General features: G+C 40.7%; 1 protein-coding gene across 1 annotated transcript in view; it reads right to left on the bottom strand.

The window, feature by feature from the left end:
• The window catches only part of HSD17B3 (hydroxysteroid 17-beta dehydrogenase 3), a gene marked incomplete at both ends in the record, with an annotated part of 37,317 nt that extends 20,096 nt beyond the window's left edge, over window positions 1-17,221 (bottom strand). The window contains 2 exons of the mRNA XM_082657281.1: window positions 13,060-13,106; window positions 17,068-17,221. Coding sequence (XP_082513407.1) covers window positions 13,060-13,106; window positions 17,068-17,221 — 201 coding nt within the window. The remainder of the gene's footprint in view (window positions 1-13,059; window positions 13,107-17,067) is intronic.
• Window positions 17,222-17,845: the final 624 nt, after the last annotated feature.

The following is a 17,845-nucleotide window of genomic DNA, read 5'->3' on the forward strand; positions in this document are numbered from 1 at the left end:
GTTGCTGCAAATGGCACTATTTCGTTCTTTTTTATGGTTGAGTAATATTCCATTGTATATATGCCCATTGACAGAGGAATGGATAAAGAAGACATGGTACATATCATAGAATATTGAATATAGTTCTCTGTACTATACAGCAGGACCTTGTTTATCCATTCTGTATATAAAAGCATACATCTGCTAACCCCAACCTCCCAATCCATCCCTCTCCTAACCTCCTCCCCCTTGGCAACCACGGCTCTGTTCTCTATGCCCCTGATTGTTTCTGTTTCATAGATAGGTTCATTGTGTCATATTTTAGATTCCACATACAAGTGATATCGTATGATATTTGTCATTTTCTGACTTACTTCACTTAGTATGTTGCAACTCTAGACATACAAGTGATATGCTATGATATTTGTCGTTTTCTGACTTACTTCACTTAGTATGTTGCAACTCTAGACACATCCATGTTGCTGCAAATGGCATTATTTTGTTCTTTTTTATGGCTGTGTAGTATTCCATTGTATATATGTACCACACCTTCTTTATCCATTCATATGTTGATGGACATTCAGGTTGTTTCCATGTCTTGGCTATTGTGAATAGTATTGCTATGAACATAGAGGTACATGTATCTTTCTGAATTATAGTTTTGTCTGGATATAACCAGAATATACCCGTTGCCCATTCTACTGTTGGGTTGTCATTTTTTTATAAGTTTGTAGGAGCTTTATTTTTACATATACTTGGTATTAATTATTTGCCTACTATATATGCAGTAATTATTTTCTCCTTTGTTTATGGTGTTCTTTCCATACATTACAAAACATTAATTCTAATGTTACCAAGTTTGTGAATATTTTCCTTATTTTTTTTTAGAATTTCCTTTATGATTTTCCCTAACTTCAAGGATATAAATACATTTTCCTGTAACACTTGTAGTTTTTTATTTTTTGTTGTTGTTGTTTATTTTTGAGAATAGTGTGAGGTTGAAATCATCTAGCATTATTTTTTTCAAAATGGGTGGCTCATTGTTTTGGCAACAATTTTCTATTTGTCCATCTTTTCCTGATGTGAAATGTTTATGCCAAATTCTCATATGTACGTGGATCTGTCTCTAATCTATCTGTTCTGTTCCACTGGCCTATTTGTTAACTTCTATGCCAGTGCCACTTCTGATAATCTTATAATAGGCTTTGATATCTGGTGTCTCATACAGGAAGTCCCTATGATTTATTATTTTCTTTCAAAATGTTCTTGTGTTATCTTCTTAGTTTAATTTTCCAAGTAAATGATAAGATTATATTTTTTAACATTTTATATTGAAATTAGAGAGATTTAAGGGAAAAGTTGCATCTTTGCATTAATCAGTTATCCGTACTATGCCATGTATTCAGATCTTATGCATTCTTCTAAAACTTTTAGAAGTTTCTTCATGTAAATCTTGGACATTTCTTGTTAGTTTGCATTAGTTGGGATAACTTAAGCTGCTGTAACAAATAACTCCAAAATTTCAGTGGCTTCACGTAATGAAGTTTGGTTTTTGTTTTGTATAACAGACTCTAGTCCACACAGCCCTTCAGGACCCACAGCTGAGAAAGGCATTTCCACCTTCAACACCAGGTTTCTAAGATTGCCCTAGCTGTTGATATCCAGCCAGTACAAGGATCAGAAGAGGGTAGAGAAGATATATCCCCTCCCTCAACCACCTTGACCAAGAAATGACACACATCGTTTCTGCCTGATTTCATTGGAAAAATGTCACATAGCCCCAGCTATATGTAAGGGAATCTGGGAAGTTCCCTGGTTGGATAGCCACTTACTAGCTACAACTTTATACAATGGGAGAATAGGGATTTGGGGGGAAACTTAGCTGTTCCTGCCACCAATATCCTATGTTTATCTGTTGCCATTGTGAATTAAATTACTATGGATAACTAAATGGGGTCAATTTATATAATGGAATACTATACAATACTGAAAATGAATGAACCAGGTTCTACACACATCAGCACGGATGAATTTCAAAAGCACAATATTGATCAGTAAGAAGCAGATTACAGAAGACATATGAATCAATTTATATTAAGTTCAAAACAAGTGATGCAACCAAATGTTGTTGAGGGATACACGCATGTGTAACAACTTTTTTAAAGTAAGGAAATTATTAACACAACGTTCTTAATAGTGCTTACATCTGTGGGAGTGAGGAGGGGAAACACAAAGGCATGACATGTGCCTATATGACAAACTTCAAGGAAACTGGTGATGCCCTATTTCTTAAGTTTGGTGATAAGAGACACTGTACTCATTTTAATTTTTTTTGTAACCACACTTAGATATTATGTACACTCTTGTTTGATACATCTCTCTCTCTCTCTCTCTCTCACACACACACACACACACACACACGTGCGCGCGCACACACACAACCATGACATACTACAATGAATTGAGGATACTCAAAGCCTGGTTCAGAAAGTATAGGGTTGAAGTGAAGACACACAGGAACAAAGCAGTGAATCCAAGGAAACATAAAAATAATTAAAAGCTGATGCTTTCATTTAAGGGAAGATGAAAGAGAATAAGCTTAGAGTGCAGCTGGAGTAATTTAGACTAGGGTAATTTAGACATTAGGAAGAAGAATTTCCTTCCTGAAATGGCATAAGACACCATCATATATTGACAGTAAAGGTGTGATAATATTCAAGAATAGAGCAAAGCAGTTGGTTTTTCTTGGGTTGGGCTAAGGCAAGGGATTTTAATGCAAGGGGCCACACTGTGCCATTACCTGTAACTGACAGGAGCGCTGTCTTGAGAAGCATTCTAACTGCCTTGCCTGTCACACTGGAGCTTGTAGCATCCATACCATCCTAGACGTTGGGGGTGGCACTAGAATTGCCCAGATATGGAGCAATTAAACCAGACAATCTTTAGTCATATATTTTGCTTCTAGCATTCTGTGGGCATTAATAGCCAAGAATGCATGTTTATATATATTAAAGTGACAAAAAGTAAGTTTTATAATGTTTACATATATATGTATATAAGTATTAAAATTTATAGTAATATAAGATGGGTTAAAATTGGTTCAATCATATAGAGGACCATCTGGCAATGGTATCCAGTATTTAAATGCACATACCCAATGAGCCAGCCATCTTACTGATAGGGATGTATACTTGGATATGTGTAAGTTTATCTTCAAGGGTGTGTCTTGAAACATTATTTGTAACTACAAAAACCAAAAGTAACCCTAGTGCCCATCCCTAAGAGGCCGATAAAAGAGACATAGTACATCCCTGGGATAGGATAACCCTGAAACCATTAAAAAGAATGAAGGCCATCTGTATGCCTTTGCTGTGGCAAGATCTCCATATTACATTATTTAATGGACAAAGCAAAGTTTAGAAGAGGGTTTATGGTTGTGTGAAGCAGGATCCCATCTGTGCTCATGTGGGCAAAAACTAAACATACAGGTGTGAATTCTGCTAGGAGACTATAAATTACTTTCCTTCTTCCTGGGCATGTGACTAGATGACACTCCTGGCCTTTCTTGCCCTATGTCTGGCCATAGGACTGAGTGCTGGCAGTGGGCTGCAGGACACAGACATGCTTATGACCCAGCTCCAGCCTTTAAGAGTAGCGCAAAGGCTTATAAGATAGACAAGAAGCAAGACAGAAGGAACTGGACAGAGCCACCCACTAATCAGGAAAGTGTCTGGATTGTTACGCTGAAGTTACTCTGTACTATCAACATCCATGTCGACAGGTAAGTATGAATATAGCCATGGTTTTCCTTTACCTTTTCTGAAAAGAATCTCAAGACATTGTGAACACTGGTGACCTTTACAGAGAAGGGCCAGGTAAGGGCAGGGGTGAGGGAGGAGAGGCCTTTATTTCCCTTTGTATGCTTTTCTGTGCTGCTTGAGTTTTCTCATTTTATGCCTGTATTATTTTATCTTTAACAGAAATTATCTGGGCAAAGAGATGATGGCCTTTTTGCTGTTTTCTTCCTTATACTTCTTTGAATTAAAAATGTATACATAAACATCATTAGCCATCAGGGAAGTGCAAATTAAAACCCCAATGAGATATTACTACACAGCTCTCAGAATGGCTAACATAAAACATAGCAACACCAAATGCTGGTGAAGATGTGGAGAAAATGGACCACACATACAGTGCTGGTGAGAATGGTACAAACAATCTGGGGGACAGTTTAGCAGTTTCTTAAAAAACTAAACATGCAACTATCATACCAGCCAGCAATTGCACTCCTGAGCATTTATTCCAGAAAAAATAGTCTTACGTTCACACAAAACTTATATACAAATGTTTATAGAAGCTTTATAAGTATTGCCCAAAACTGGAAACAATATCCTGTAATAAACCATAATGGAAAAGAATATAAAAATGATGTATATATATATGTATAACTGAATCATTTTGCTAAACAGCAAGAAAGTAACACAACATTGTAAATCAACTATACGTCAAGAAAGAAATAATGAAAGAAAGAAGGAGGGAAGGAAGGAAGGAAGGAAGGAAGGGAGGAAGGGAGGGAGGGAGGAAAGAAGGAAGGAGGGGGTGGGGGTGTTTATAAAATGGCCACACAAGGGGTTCTTGTGGTGGTGGAAATGTTCTGCATCTTGACTGTATCTATGTTGATATCCTGAGTGTGATGTTGTAGAATAGTTTTGCAAGATTGGGTAAAAGGTACATGGGATCTCTCTGTATTCTTTCTTACAACTGCATATGAATCTATAATCATCTCAAAATTAAAAGTTTAATTTTAAAAAAGAAGCTAAAAGAAGCTAAATAAATACAGGAAAATTAGGTAACAGTGCTTTTTAAAAGAGAATTGGGGATGTGAAGTGAGTAGATGCTGTATGGGGCTGTATTGTGCTTAGCTGGGGCTGAGATGAGCTGGGAGGCCAGAGGGGCTGGTGCTGCTTGGGGTCAGCTGGGCTGCTTTTTGTACAGACCAGGGCAGCTGCACATGCTCCTAAGGACTGGGCAGAGCTGACTAGAACCCTGAATGGCTGGAACCCTGGGAGGCATTAAATATTATGTCTTTCTCTGACCTAAGCCTGTTTGGTTGTTCATAATCACTGGGTTTTCTTGTTGCCTCCAGTAATTAGAGATAGATTTTGGCTACAGATCTCCTCCCCAACAACCAGCCAGCAGATGGTGTGTTATAAGATTTAAACAAGCCTCAGACCAAATCCTACCAACAGAAACATTCGTTAGTAAGCTGGCATCTAAATAGTCATGAACCTATTCTTATAGCTCAGTGGAGTCCCAGCTTTCTGTCCCTTAGGCACTCTGTGAAGGCTCATCCCAGGCAGATATGATAATGTTCTGGGGGCAGAGTGCAGTCAAACTTCTAGCAGGGTAGGGTGAGAGAATCCCCCACTGTCAGCAGGACATGGGGCCAAATCAGTTAAAGGCCAAGAACACCACTCTGCGACGCTCACAGATTTTACATCCTTGCTCACAGGAGGGCAGAAGTACCTGTACAATATCTCTAGCTAATCCACATATCTTGGAAGGCACTTCCTCAGGAAAATTATTTATAACATCTCTTAGGCTAAGGGGCAAACCCTCTAATGAAAGTCAGGTTAGCTAAAGCACAGATATTGATGAACTCTAATTTAGCATCTTTAAAAATTAACTAAAACCTGGATTTAGCCAAGGTCCTGGCAAAAACAGCACACTCAAATTGGGTACCTAGAAGAGAGTTTAATAAAAGGATGATTTACAAAGTGTGACTAAGTGTGTAGAGAACCCACGAGATTCTGGAGCTAATAAGGGCAGAGCTGTTGTCACCTGTGAACCTGAAAGGGTTGGGGGATGAACAGTTACCAGAACCAGAGGGTGGAGAGGGCTGCCTGACAGAGCTGCGGCCTTCAGCAGAGGGATACAGCCAGCCCACGGGGAGAGAGCAGAAAGGAACCCAACCTCACACTCCTCTCTCTCTCTCTTACCTGTTGCCAGTGTCCCCCAACCCCCACCAAACCCCACTGAAACCAGAAGCCATCTGAGGCCCTTGGTGCAGGGCAGCCTCCTAGGGCACACAGCAGGGCGAAGAAGGGCGGAGGGTGAATCCCGAGGGGCAAGTAGAAGAAACTCAACACACACCACCTCTAGGTGTGGTGCTGTATTCCATTCCTAGGTAATCTACCCAAGAGACATGGAGGGACTTCCCTGGTGGTGCAGTGGTTAAGAATCTGCCTGCCAATGCAGGGGACATGGGTTCGAGCCCTGGTCTGGGAAGATCTCACATGCCGTGGAGCAACTAAACCCGTGCACCACAACTACTGAGCCCGTGTGCCACAACTACTGAAGCCCGTGCGCCTAGAGCCCGTGGTCCCCAACAAGAGAAGCCACGGCAATGAGAAGCCTGTGCACCACAACAAAGAGTAGCCCCTGCTCGCCGCAACTACAGAAAGCCCGCACACAGCAACGAAGACCCGATGCAGCCAAAAAAAAGGAGAAATGGAAACATATGTCCATGAAAACAAGCATATAAGAATGTTCACAGCAGCATAGTATATAGCCAAAAAATGGGAACAACCCAAACATTCATCAGCTAGTAAATGAATAAACAAATTGTGGTATATCCATACGATGGAATATTATTCTGCAATAAAAATGAAAGAACCACTGACATATGCTACAACATGGGTGAACCTCAAAAATCCTGTGCTAAATGAAGGAAGTCAGGCACTAAAGACTACATATTGTGTGGCGGCATTCCTATGAAGTGTTCAGAAAAGATTAGTGGCAGCCTAGGACTAGGGATGGGAATGGGGGATTAACTGTGACCAGTTGTGAGTGATCTCATTACGATCTTATTAGGATGATGGAAATGTGCTAAAACTGGATGGTGACGATGGTGAAAACCTTGGTTAATTTACTAAAAATCATTGTACGATACACTTAAAACAGGTGAATTTTATGGTACATGAATTATATCTCAAGAAGCTGTTTAAAATAAAAAACTGATTCCCGTGCATATCATATTATGCATGCTGAAGTATTTTAAAGTAAATTATATTCAGTCTAACAGCTGATCTTCAGCCATAAAGTATTATAACAAGTCCCACCCCGGGCCTGGATCCTATCTAGTGAGGTTTCACTTTGTAAAAGGACAATCAATCAATATCTAGACGTATATAGAATGTAATTAAGGGTGATACTCTGCATCTGTTGTTCCTTTAAATAGTTGATTTCCTAGTATATTTTTAAATGACATAAAAAGAAGTTTACTCAGACATTTTGGCTGGAACACAGTTATGGAAAAGAAATAAGCCACAGAAAATGTCTCAAAGACTTTTGTGTCAATTTTGACTGACCCTAGGTAAAGAAAGCTTCATTCAGACCAGACTGAGCAAAGGAGAAGGTGGGAAACAGGTTCTCTAAGAGAAACTCATCTTCAGCTGAGCCTGTAACACACTTTCCCCTGAAAAACAACCACCACGGAAAAACTAAACCAAGAAGAGTGAACCCCAAGGTGAACTATGGACTCTGGGTGATAATGACGTGCCAGTGTATGTTCACTGTAGCAAACTTCCCACTCTGGGGTGTGTGTGCAGACAGGGGTATATGGGAACTTGCTGTACCTTCTGCAAGATTTTGTGGTCAATCTAAAACTGCTCTAAAATATAAAGTCTATCTTAAAACTTTAAAAATAAATAGAAAATTAAAAGATAAAAAAATAAGAACTGTCCCATTTTAAGGCCAGTGATATCATGAAGTCTTCTCTTTCTCTCCTGGAAAATTCCCCACCCCCACCTCCAGCCCTCATTTTCAGTCTGGGAATCTATCAAAGGATGGCTAAAGAATTAAGCACCTTCGTCTCACAATTCACTTCATCAGCCTCCAGAGGGGGAGATTGTCCATTAAATGGAAAACAATTTGCATTTTCAACACAAAGGATGCTCTCTGCCTTGTGTGCTTCCAGCCTCTCCTGAATTGTGCCATTTATCTCAAGAGCCATAGACTTTTTTTTTTTTTTGCGGTACGCAGGCCTCTCACTGCTGTGGCCTCTCCCGTTGCGGAGCACAGGCTCCGGACGCGCGGGCTCAGCGGCCATGGCTCACGGGCCCAGCTGCTCCGCGGCATGTGGGATCTTCCCAGACCGGGGCACGAACCCGTGTCCCCTGCATCGGCAGGTGGACTCTCAACCACTGCGGCACCAGGGAAGCCCAAGAGCCATAGACTTTTTAAAGGTTCCATGTGAAGTGGTCTGAGCCAGGAGGGGGGCACGGAGAACACTTGGTGGTCTGGGCCAGCATGTTCTCTTTGTCCTTTTGAGCAGGGCTCAATCTTCTTTCTAGAATGTCCAGGCTGACAGGCTCCATACGTGGGTTTTGCCACCACCCCCCTTCAGGGAATTAAGCCCCAGAAGCACGCCCTCTCCCAGAATTCCCTGCCAGGCACTGTGCTAAAAGAAGAATGACTGCTGCTGTGATGAATAGACCATTTTCCTTCTGCTGTGTGTTAGGGCCTAGGTCAAGGAAGGTGCTTGTTGCTGCTAATCTATAACAGGTGGTGGGAATGCCAGGGAAGACAGGGCTTCTTCTGTGTGGCAGTAAATAAAATAAGGGGCTTGAATTCAGGTGCCAAAGGAATGGAAATGGTGTGAAATACAGAGTGAAGCAGAGGCTTCAGAGGCATGAAGACCAGGCCCATTCTTGTCCTTCCTCCTCCAGCCCATCCCTCTCCACAATTTTTTTCACGCTGCTTCCAATAATGCTTGAAATTCCTTTAAAAGGAGGCAAAGTCACTATTGCCACTCTAAATACAAATACAGATTAGGTTAAAATGTAATATAGAATAGGCTACTGGAAAGTTGGAGTCAAAGTCCCTATTTCTACCATGAAATGCAACTAAAACATGCAACCTGGACATAATACATAAAATAAATATAAGAAGACTCCAAAGGATAGTGAGAAGATCAGCTATGGGCCTTGAGACCTGAGGAAACCGGTGGTGAGTCTCCTGGGTTTTCTTTTTGCCTCATATATCCCAGACTTATTGCTGGAGAAGCTGGATATTCAGAAACACCAACAGTGCAGACATAAAAAGTCCCAATAAAAGCCTGCTCTCTCTAACCAAAGAACCAAAAACTGGCAGCCTAGCAAGGCAGAAAACTTTAGACAATAACTGTCGTACTCCAGACAAACAACTCAAAAAAAACAATCTATGTTCCTATTGCCACCCCTGCCTCCAAAGGCTGAGTGGGGAGCTAACACTTCCACTCTGGTGAGGTTGAGTCCTAACAAGGACTCCAACCCCCTGCCAGGTTGGCATCAGAGAAGGATGAGCAGGGAGCTGGAACTTTCATCCCAGCCACCCCACCCACCATGTCAGCAGAGACCTGAACTTCCACTTCCACCTGACAGTGCCAGAGCACCCCTTCTGCTCTCTCCCCTCTTCCTTCCCCTGGGATGATGACAGAGGAAGCCTAGTGGAGATTCAGGACTTATACCATCACCGCAGTGATAGTGAGACCACCTCCTCCAAGTACTGCTTGTGGGGAGCAGTAAGGATGCACTCTTGCCCCGAAAATCCAGAGTGGCTTATGAGAAGCCAGAACTCCTACACCCATCCAGCAGTAACAAGGAGGCAGCACCCCCCAAAGGAGGCCAAGTAGTAAAGCTGGGCTTCTACCTCACCTGGTAGGAAAAAGCACCCCCTCCTCCCCCTGTTGAAGCAATGTCAGTACAGACCTAAACCAAAAGATTTAAATATGATCCAGAGTCTCATAACATAAAACCAAAAATGTCCAAGATTCAATTAAAAAAAAAAAAACTCATCACACCAAGAATAAGGAAGATCTCAATCTGAGTAAGATAAAAACAATGGACAAATGCTAACACCAAGATGACAGAGATGTTAGAATTATCTGACTAGAATTTTAAAGCAGCTATCGTAAAAATGCTTCAGAGAGCAATCACAAACACAATTAAAACAAATGAAAAATAGGACATTTCAGCAAAGAAATAGAAGATATAAAGAAAAATGAAATGGAAATTTTAGAACTGAAAAATACAGAAAGTGAAATTAAAAACTCAACGGATGGGCTCAATAGCAGAATGGAGAGACCAAGGAAAGAATCCATGAACTTAAAGATAAAAAAACAGGAATTACCCAATCTAAACAGAGAAAAAATACACTGAAAAAACATGAACAGCATCTCAGAGACCCACTAGACTATAAGAAAGGTCTTGCATTTGTGTCATTAGAGTCCCAGAAGAAGAGAAGAGGGCTAGGCAGCTAGGCAGAAAGAATATTTGAAGAAAGAATGAATGAAAAATTTCCAAATTTGTGAAAAGGTATAAACCTACAGATTCAAGAGACTGAGTGAATCTCAAACAAGATAAACCCAAAGAAACCCACACCAAGAAACATAACTAAACTCCTGAAAACTGAACACAAAGAAAAAAATCTTGAAAGCAATGAAAGAGAAACAACACCTTACCTATAGGGGAAAATGATTTGAATAACATCAGACTCATCAGAAATCATAGAGGCCAGAAGGAAGTGGCACACATTTTTCAAGTGCTGAAAGGAAAGGATTGCCAACTATAAATCCTATATTCAGCAAAATTATCCTTCAGGAATGAAGGGGAAATGGAGACAGTCTCTGATGCAGGAAAACAAAGAATGTGTCACCCGCAGAGCTACTGTAGAAGAACAACTAAAGGAACTTCTCTAAACAGACAGGAAATAACAAAAGAAAAAATCTTGGAACATCAGGGAAGAAGAAAGAATAGAAAGAGTAAAAATATGGGTAAGTACAACACATTTTCTTTCTCAAGAAGAGAAAGAGAAAAGCAATATATGGGAAAGAAAACACAGATTAAATATCCAATAATAATAGTGGCTAAACTTGGAGAGCTTGCTCTATGCAAAGCATTTTGCCCGTCTCATCCCGTTTAACTTTTACAAAAGCCCAGATGGAATTATCATCACCTCCAGTTTATTGATGTGGAAATTCTGCAGTGAGCATATTGGAGGCAGAGTTTGAACGGACATCTGATCCATTCCCAACCTCGAATTCTTAACCATTACAATCCATAGCATTCCAGACTCTGAACTGCTTTCCTTGAAGCAGCAATTAACAGGGAGACAAGAACAGGCTCTCTGGGAGAGAGGGAATCCTGCATGACAGAAAGGTAGGGATCCCAGAAAATTGTGTAACACAGCCTTAGAAAAGAACAAAAGGAAACAGAGAATAAGATTCTACAAGAAGAGCAAAGCAAGAATTAGTCTAGAAGAGAAACAGAGTTTAGAATTTGAAGACTCTTAGGAGACATCTTTTGTGCTCATAAAGACCTGGAAGCCCAGAAAGGATGTGTAACTTGTCCAAAATCTGCAGACAGTTAGTTTCTGGATGAGGACTGGAACGCATAGCTCCTGACCCCCAGGCCATTGCTTTTGGAAAGAGTAAGGAAATGAATTGCCAAGGGGAATCCGCACATGGGTCTCCTCTAAGAAGAAAGAAAAGTGTCTGAGTCTTAAGATATCAAGGGGGCCATAGGTATATCAGGTCAGCATGAATTTGAGGAAAGAATCTGGAAAATCATAAAGAAATAACCTGAGTTCTCCAGAGAACTGAGAGATAAAATGAAAGATGAAAGATAAGACCCTTTCCAGAAAACTGGTCTAAGGTGAAAAAACAGTTATATAAGAGGTGATATAGTTTTAACACAAATAGCTAGAAAAACTTTCCTTCTGATTTGGGGTATGGAAGATACAAGACTTTGGAAAGGGTTTGGCACATGGTCTTTCCAACCTCAACACTCAAATATAACCACTCATCTACTGAGTGTTGGGCACTACTGATCATCAGAAAGTTGCTATACACAAATTAGGATAAGAGCAAAGATGAACTCTTTAGCTGGAATTAAAAAACAGAGTTGAAGTAGAATGTCAGTACCAAAGAAATTATCTTCAGGGCATGGAGGATGGGGGGTAGACCCAAAAGACCAGCACTCGGAGCTTTTAAGTGGTATGGTTCAGCTCTGTTAACTAAAAAGAAAACCAGAAGTATCTATCAGGTACCTCCAATATACCTTGCAATGTTCATTTCACAGAAGATGATTTGACCTCTCTCATGACACAGGCCTTCAGGAACAAGAAACCACATGAGTACTACACTATTGTTGAATGTAGTTTTCATAATTGAAGTGCTTTTCATTATGTTTTTAAGGTGTTGATTTTTAACAGCCATCCTCATAATTTCTAGGATTCTATTTCTTCTATTGTATTTTACATGGTGCTAGAGGTTAGTATAATAGGCACAAGGAAGAAAGAAAATATATAGGAATTCCAGGAAACAATACTTCATTAGTGAAAATGTCGAACTTGTAATAATACTAATAATAATGGCATACAAAACTACGTAAGCTGTAAACACATTTTTAGAAAAGCGTAACTACCTACTTATCTATCTATCTATCTATCTATCTATCTATCTATCTACAGAGAAACAAAAACCCTGGAAGGAAACACTCAAGGACACTAATCACACTCCAGTGACTCTCAGCCCTATCAGATTCTCTCTTTATATTTTTTAATGCCCATTAATCTTCTTGAAGTGAAAGTTTTATATATATATATATATATATATATATATATATATATATATATATATATATATCTCCTACCTACACAAATGATTTTTAAATCAACATATGCCCTAGCTATAATGTAAAGGGTAAATAAAAGGAAAGTAGTTTATAATTTTTTTATTGCTTTAAGTATATAAATGCTTATGGTACAATTACCCTAGGAAATAACAGTGTCCCCATAAATTCCTAAAACAACTCCTAAGGGGAGATACTGCCACCTTTGAATATCATTGTATTTTTTTTAAAAGGTAGCCAGGCGGTGAGATTATGATTTTTAAATTTCCTTTTTTATAGAAAATAGTTTCCTTCATAAGGGAATGTCCATTGCTTTTATAATCAGAAAACTAGTGTTTGGGGTGGGAGTCATGTGACTATGATGTGTTTAATAAAAGGGGAGGAGAAAGTCTCCAGGGACACAACTTACCTCGAATGAATAAGCTTTCCCAATCCCATCTCCTGCTCCAGTGATCACTGCAAAAAGCAGAAATGGTTTTAAAGGATAGAATTAATCTTTAAACCCCTTTCTTGCTGGCTACATGTTCTTGCAGGCCTACTCTCTAGGACACAATATTCCAAAGCACTGCCCTTCTGCTCTCCAGCCCTACTCCGCTCAACTGTGAAGTTTCCAGCCTTGACTCCCTTCACTAAATGTTCAAAATGAAGCATTTTTTTCTTTTTTTGGATGGGGTCTGGGGGGAAGGGTTGGTGAGGCTATGAAAAACATGCTCCAAAATGAAACAAAGAACATTAGCCAGCGAACATTTTATTCAGACCCCAGAAGGGTTTAGACATTTCTAAGCCTTAATTCATCAAGGACAAGCAGTGTATGCTATTATCTCTCTACCCACACACCCAATTATCACTGTAAGGACATTTCAAGGTTCCTACTAAAAGTTGAGTTCTCCCCACTTCCTATCCTCACTCTCACAGGACAGCAGCAATCAAAGCCCATTGAAGATAGAGAACTTAACAAAGAGGAAAATACAGAAATGCAAAAAGAGGATGCAGTGACATGAAGGAACCTAAAGAACTTGTGCTCACTGGATCTATTGATTAATAGATAACAATGAGATGGGCCTTCTAGTCCTTTTATAGCCAACAGCACATACATATTTAATGACTGAGCTCTAGGGTAAACTTCATTCGTGTGAATGTCACAATTTCAAAACACAGTACAATTCAGTATATACATATCTGCAGTTTACCTTTGCACCAACAATCGGAGGATATGCTTTCCAAAAGTGTGTACAAAAGCTATGTATACATTTAGTTTACTTGAGAGGGAGAGCAGACCAAGCTAAAAAACTTCAGGCAGTGCTTCAGGCAGAAGCACCCTCATTGTAATAATTACCAGTGATTTTACTTGTTTATTTGGGTACTTTTAAGTGACTCCACATTTATGACTTGTTTTACTCTGTAGAGGTACTTTGCTCAGGGTTGTTGTCTTCTGCCTCACCTTCCCCTCCATCACAGGCATCCTCAAATTCACCCAGTACAAGGCCTGAACTACAGTCAAGATAACATCAATAAGTGGCTGGTACCTACTGAGCGTTTACTTTCTGCCGTGCATTATATTTTTGGGTTTTGTTTTTAGTCACTTGGACCTTATTATTTACAAGTTAAATTACACAGCATGAGATGGACTGGAGGGAGAAGAGGGGAGGAAGCTGGCTCCTGAGGTTCCTGGCCACCTCCACCCCCTCCTCGGTGCGTAGCAAAGTCTTCAGTGCTGCCTCTGCCCCAGTGTCCAGGTCAGGCCTCGGAACACAGCTTCCAAGCCAGAAATGAGGTTCTGGCTCTGACACCCCAGAGCACCAGGGCTCCCACTAGCAGCTTCTTCATGGCGGGTGGTGGGAATGTGAAGGCATCAGTTTGTCTAGGTGAGGGTGACAGATGAGGCTGCTGGAATTCAGGGAGAAAGTGGAATAGGCATTGTAGGTCCAATAAAGCTCTTCCGTGTCCGGCTTACAGAAATGCAGAAAGACCATGTGGATGGGCAACCCCACAGCCACATCTCATCTGATATTCAAAACAAGCCTATAATTCAGGGAACATCATTTTCCTTAGTTTATATTTGAGGAAGCTAAGGGAGAGAAAGTTCTTAACCCAATCAAGGCCACACTGCTAAAAGTGATGACTACAGGATTTGAACCCAGGCTCTGACTTTAGGGTCACAAATCTATAAAGAATATCAGTGATGGGACTTCCCTGGTGGTGCAGTGGTTAAGAATCCACCTGCCAATGCGGGGCACGGGTTCGAGCCCTGGTCCGGGAAGATCCCACATGCCACGGAGCAACTGAGCCCGTGCACCACAACTACTGAGCCTGCGCTCTAGAGCCCACGAGCCACAACTACTGAGCCCACGTGCTGCAACAACTGAGGCCCGCATGCCTAGAGCCCGTGCTCCGCAATAAGAGAAGTCACCACAATGAGAAGCCCGCGCACCGCAATGAAAGAGTAGCCCCCACTCGCAGCAACTAGAGAAAGCCTGCATGCAGCAAGGAAGACCCAGCATAGCCAAAAAAATAAAAAGAATACCAGTGACAAAATTAGGAAATCAACCACATATGACCGCACATGCACTTCTTTTAGAACGTGTGTCCTCAGAAGGGCTTTGCCGTACACTGATGGGCAGAGTACTAAGCCCCTCAGAGCACAGGCATTTGGATCTGTGTGATGCAGAGTATTTGGATCCAGAACATTCAAGTTCAAACTGCTTATCAAGTTCACTGGAGACATCATACTGCCCTGAGAGGGAGTGCTCACACACACATATCCTCTCTCTCTCTCTCTCTCTCTCTTTCCCCAGATTAACAAGTAACAGTTAAAAACGCATTTTATTCATGCCAAACAATTTTCATAGAGTAATTTTTTTAGCTTTGGAAAATAAGGATACAGGATGCCTAGTTAAACTTGAATTTCAGGTAAACAACAAATAATTTTTTCGTATGAGAATGTCGCACATAATATTGGGGGTGTCATATACTGAAAAATGATTCTTTATTTATCTGAAATTCAAATATAACTGAGTATCCTGTATTTTACCTGGCAGCCCTATAAGGCTGTTTACAATCTTTCCTATTTAGCCTGGGCATTGTATTTCTAAAGCCACACAAATTCTTATTTTTTTTTAAATCATTGGATTTCTTCGTGCCCAACCATAGTGTAAAACCTGACAGTTGGGTTTTTGGTTTTGTTTTTTTCTTTTTTGTAATGCAAGTGCCTGACTTTGATTGCCAATGAGGCATCAACTTCAAAGAGGCATCAACTTTAAAGATGGTGATTTCTAATAAAAGCTATGCTGGCCACACGATCATGTAAAGAGCCAGGCCATCTCCCCCAAATGAGGTTCCTTTGTTTTAAAAATCTTGATTGATTTCAATAACTGACCATTTGGACCACTTGTTTTTTCTCTTCCTGTGCTTTAAATTCCTGCTTTTATGTTTTAAATTCACCATTAAAGAGTGAGCGTGTGAAACCCTAGGCCCCCACCCCAGAATAAAATAAAAGCAGAACTCCAGGCCCATTCACTCTCTCTCTCTCTCTTTGCGCCCATGACCTTGCTATGTGGCACCAGGTGTCCTACATAATTTCCAGGTCCTGAAAGTAATAAACCTTTATTTTTTTTTTAAAGTGTCCTGATGGTTATTGCTGAAAACCACCTTGCAATCACAGTAAGAACCACAAGGGCCAGCCCGACCACAGTATTGGTTATTGATAGACTGACACCAGCACATAACACCAACTTTGAAATGCAAACTTAGCATTTCGTTCAAGGAGATGCCGAAACCATAGCCTCATGTCCTTCACCTTAAACTCAGTATGGAGCTGAAATTCTGCATGGCAGTTCCAGGAGCTAAATCCCACTGGGAGGCAGCAATTAATCAGTCTACTTGGGACACAAACCAGACCCAGATTCCATATAGAACCATTTTAAAAACATGTCTCCACAGAGATCTTTATTGCCTTGATTTTGTATTACCCTCACTTCTTGAAAGGACTCAGAGAAATTTTTTTTTAATAAAATGAATTTAAATTATTGGACTTCAGAATGTTGAAACACCCTTTAAGAAAATGGAAGCACCCTGGGCTTTTGAAAATCTGAAGAGGAGGATACATAATTTTCTGCAGCATCTATTACTTGTATCATCAGAAACTCCAAAAATAAGAAAACCCAACTAGTGAGAATGAGAGGAGAAGCACCCAGGCAAGGACTGAGTCACATTGTTCCCTAATTATCCTCCTGACGCCCCACATCTCATTTCTCAGACAATCCTAATTTCATTCGTGCTTTCCAGCCTCCCAAATGAAAATAACCCAAAGGAATTACATCTTTGCTCTCAAAAGGAAAAGATGCAATATATCTTTTGAGACCTCAGTGATAATAAGCAAGAACAACAAAAAAAACAAGAGATGGAAAACTTTCTTTACCTGCCCACTGTCCCATGGACTTCAAGAAAGACCTTGGCGAAACTTTCCAGAAGTGCAGGAAAATACATTTGGAGAATCTCACGCATTTCACCAGGTGGACCAGGCACACCAGCAGCCCTACAAACATGAAGAACTGTGCCAGAACCTCCCCCATGATGGCACTGCAGCAGATGCTGTTTGGGACCTGGTTGGGGCCCTCACAGCCTCCAGGCGCGAGCGTGACTCCTCCGGAGGAGTGTCAGTCAGTCCCCTTCTGGAGTCACTGGGCACATTCCAACGCGTCACTGTGTCGAGGCTTTCAGATTGGAGTAACTTCTTTACACAATCCTCTGATTCACAGGCTTCGGAATAAAATATTGTTTCTAGTATCTTTACAGCACTGTTGGGCTTTTGTGACACAGGGGAGCTGGTGAAGAAGTGGACATAAAGAAAGATAAAGGCTGGACAAAGAAAAATGGCAGCCCAGCAGTCCCTCCCTGAATTTGGAAGCTAAAAAAGATACTTAAAAGTATGCAAAATCCTATAAGTCATTCATTCACTTATTCAGCAAATATTTATCGACTGCCTACAGGTGGCATCACTCTTTGAGGCGCTGGGAATATATAATAGTAAACACGGCCAGGCACTGCCATGGGGGAGCTGAGATTCACAGTCAATGTGCGAATAAATAAGATAATGTCAGATATCAGTGCCGTGAAAAAGTGCTACGGAGTGACTTGTTAGAGTGACTAGTGAGCACAGGAAGAAATTCTGTGAAGAGGTGGTATTTTGAACTGAA

Source organism: Grampus griseus (genome assembly GCF_964374135.1).
Source record: "Grampus griseus genome assembly, chromosome: 6".
NCBI classification, from domain to species: domain Eukaryota; kingdom Metazoa; phylum Chordata; class Mammalia; order Artiodactyla; family Delphinidae; genus Grampus; species Grampus griseus.